The 3,618-nt window shown below is 34.7% G+C and overlaps 1 protein-coding gene across 1 annotated transcript; it reads right to left on the reverse strand.

Moving 5' to 3' along the window:
- Positions 1 to 923: 923 nt before the first annotated feature.
- LOC134252012 (uncharacterized) lies at positions 924 to 2,234 on the reverse strand. Its single transcript, XM_062734431.1, has 2 exons — positions 1,710 to 2,234; positions 924 to 1,388 (listed from the first exon to the last, which is right to left on the reverse strand). Exons 1-2 carry the CDS (start codon positions 1,810 to 1,812, stop codon positions 931 to 933), a joined length of 561 nt encoding a protein of 186 aa, XP_062590415.1. The 5' UTR covers positions 1,813 to 2,234; the 3' UTR covers positions 924 to 930.
- Between the last annotated feature and the right edge of the window lie 1,384 nt (positions 2,235 to 3,618).

Here is a 3,618-nt window from a genome sequence, read left to right on the forward strand (position 1 = left end):
TTACTTAGTGTTCTGTGCTTATCTTCATTCTTTTATAATCAAGAGAGGAAAGGAAAAAATATAAAGGTATAATTACCAAAAGTTAAAAAATACGTTTGATTCATTTTCTTTCTACTTCTGCCGTCAGATGTAAAGTATTGCACTTACATCAGAAGTTTCGCGTTTATAATACAGTGAGAGTAACCATCCACAAAAAAATTTATCATATGACTTACAAGGGGAGAAATATTCGTACAGTCAATAACCTGCAAAGATCTCAGTGTATTGTCGTAGATATTGACGCATTTGGTGACGATGATTGTTGTTTTTATTGATAATATTTCTTATTGATTTTCCTGTTATTCGTTTTGGGTGTTTATTTTAATTATGTTTCAATTAAAATACAGAAAGTAAGATAATGTTAAAATAATGAATCACTTAAAGTGCAAATCCTTTAGAAGGATTATGAAGTTCGTGAATTAAGATAATTTTTAATTTAAACAGCTACTGGCAAAATTATTACAGTATATTTGTACATAATTAATACATTGAGACCAAATATTATAATTTATTCAAATCTGTACTGCAGAATTTATATTCATAAGCTCACACAATCAACAATATAATAAATAATAAGAACATAAATTAAAATTATTAGATACAAACTTTTTTTTTCAAAACAAATGACAACTGAATTGTTTTCTCGGTGGGTAAAAATTCACCACATTGCAACGTACGAACATCACATGATAGTACGATGTAGTGGAAAAGAAACAGGCAGTGTAACTCACTTCTCTTGGTATGTATGATGTTTAACATCTTTGGACCATCGCTTGGTACCTTTTATGTTGATCCTCTGACATACCCTTGAGAACTATAGTGGCTTGCATGCTCGGTATTGTACCTCTTGTCTAGTTTGCCCTATTCCAAACTTTTTTTAACAAACCAATTTCAGCTGTTGTCGGCACGGGCACACCTTTGTTCCCTACAGTTAGTTCTCCACTCTCCCTGCAAACTGTCACAAATTCCACACAAGAGGTCTGCCAGGAACACAGTATGAAATGTGTAGTCCCTGTCTTTAACTGGAGGCTTTTTTATGCCTTGGTCTGTGTTTTTGACACCGTGTGTCATTTTTGAAGTGTCAATTCTGTCAACTGATTTTCCTATTTTCCTTCTGATCACCGGTTTTTGCACTGTCCTTCTCATTGGGAGTATTTTGGACAGTAATGCCTTACCGTATCTTGCCCTTGTCTTCGATGATGGCCCCTTGACAGGGGTTTTCCTGGAATTCCATTGTCGTGAAGACGACTGAAGAACTGACTTAGAATTGTCATATGTCCGTCGTGAAGACGACTGGTTTGGTATTAGTCTTAGCTGTGAAGATCTGGGTGAAATTAAGCGGCGACTTGCTGAAGGATAAATATATTGGCTATCAAGCTAGGTTTTAAAGTGTACATATATATAGTCGTTTTAAAATTAACACTTGATTTTTTTAATATAGTGTTCAATGAAAACACAAATTTAAGAAACAAGTAACTTGACTTTTATCTTTTTCAGAAGAAAAAGACATATGATGATTTTAGAAGTACTTCTAATTTTCCTGATTATTTAACAAACAAATGAAAAAAATATGACGATTGATTTTTATTGTACAAACAGCGTTTGGTGTATTATAAAAACAAGCATAAAAAGAAAGTATAACATTATATAATTGCTATAGTCTCTCTTACCCTGCCTCGTATTAGTTTGCGGCGATAAATGAAATCCAGAACAGATGTTAATGTTCCATAAAAAGCATAGAAATAACAAACTAGTCTGCTTTAGGAAATCCATTTCGGACACAGCGGCACGTGAATTTTTAAACAGATGTTCTCATTTCGCTTCTTATGGAAAAACCATAGTCCTGCACATGTGAACAACCGAAAAAAATTCAAGCATCCGCGACAACTGCAGCGTAGTTTTTATGTTCTTTGTCCTGTTAGAAATGACACCTTTATCATGGACAGAGGTTCAAAGACAGGTGATCTCTCCGGCCCTCTCAGTTCGACAGGTAAATGCTACGACACATCATTATTATACAACATGTTCGTATTAGTCACTGGTCCTAATTCGACTTACCTACTTCTATTTATATATATATCATAAAAGGTAAATTGCCAAAAGTGTCCTCTAAGCGTTGCATTTAAAATATGGTCCATTAAAATTTAAGGCTCGTTTTGTGTTGTCTTAAATGAAGACGTTGATTGGCGACGTTTATTTGAAAGTTGCGAAATAAGGTGAATGTGGGATTAATTACGCAGCAATAGCATACGATTACGCAAACGTGCAGATATATCCATCAATAACTTTGTTTGCGGTTAAACGTTTTTAAAAATCTTGACCTAATACAAAATAAGGAACTGCATGTAATTTCCTTTGATCCATAGTGAACATAAGATTATTCTTATGACGTTGAATTGTTATTATATTTTTTTTCAAATTGTTTTGCCATACGTACGTATTTTGTATTAAGCATGCACATTTTCTTCACATGAATGTTCCTTAATGTAAATAAGTATTAAATATAACAAATGCACAATGTATAATTATAATAAATTGAGCTTGTTAGATGATGTTAATAAGTTCCTATGTAACCAGGGTATGTTTCAGTTGTCCGTTGCTTATGAAATGAACACCCTGTGTCTCAAATGAATAAAGCCTTAACGAATTAAAACAAGAGGAACAGGGGTCACAACGCTCACCTGAGAACATCGGCTAGGAAAAAGCACATATCAGATCAGAACTTAAAGTTTACTGAGGTGGGGGGGAGGTTTGAATTTTAACCCCCCAGGGGGTCATGATTTGAACAAACTAGAATCTACACTACCTGAGGATGATTCCATATAAATATCACTAATCATGGCTTTGAAGTACTTGAAAAGAAGATTTTAAAAGGTTTCCCTATATATTCCTATATAAAACTTTGGTCAGCCATTGTGGCCCCACCCTAGCCCGAGGGTCATGATTTGAACAAATTTGAATCTACACTACCTGAGGATGATTCCACATCAATTTCATCTTTCCTGTCTCAATGGTTCTTGAGAAGAAGATTTTCAAAGATTTTTCCTATACATTCCTATGTAAAACTTTGATCGGCCATTTTGGTCCCATCCTACCCCCAGGAGTTATGATTACAAATTTGAATCTACACTACCTGAGGATGTTTCCATATGAGTTTCATCTTTCCTGGCCCAGTGGTTCTTGATAAGAAGATTTTTTAAAGATTTTTTCTATATATTCCTGTGTAAAACTTTGATCTGCCATTTTGGCCCCACCCTACCCCCGGGGGCCATGATTTGAACAAAATTGAATCTACACTACCTGAGGATGATTCCACATGAGTTTCATCTTTCCTGGCCCAGCGGTTCTTGAGAAGAAGATTTTTTAAAAATGCCATTAATTTTTCTCTAATTCATATTTATCTCCCCTTGGAAAAGGGCGTGGCCCTTCATTTGAACAAACTTGAATCCCCTTTACCCAAGGATACTTTGTAGCAAGTTTGGTTGAAATTGATCCAGTGGTTCTTGAGAAGAAGATGAAAATGTGAAAAGTTAACAACGACGACGACAGACAACGGACAAATTTTGATAAGAAAAGCTC

Source organism: Saccostrea cucullata, unplaced genomic scaffold, assembly GCF_032062105.1.
Source record: "Saccostrea cucullata isolate Sc308-1 unplaced genomic scaffold, CSIRO_AGI_Scuc_v1 ctg6, whole genome shotgun sequence".
Taxonomy (NCBI): Eukaryota; Metazoa; Mollusca; class Bivalvia; order Ostreida; family Ostreidae; genus Saccostrea; species Saccostrea cuccullata.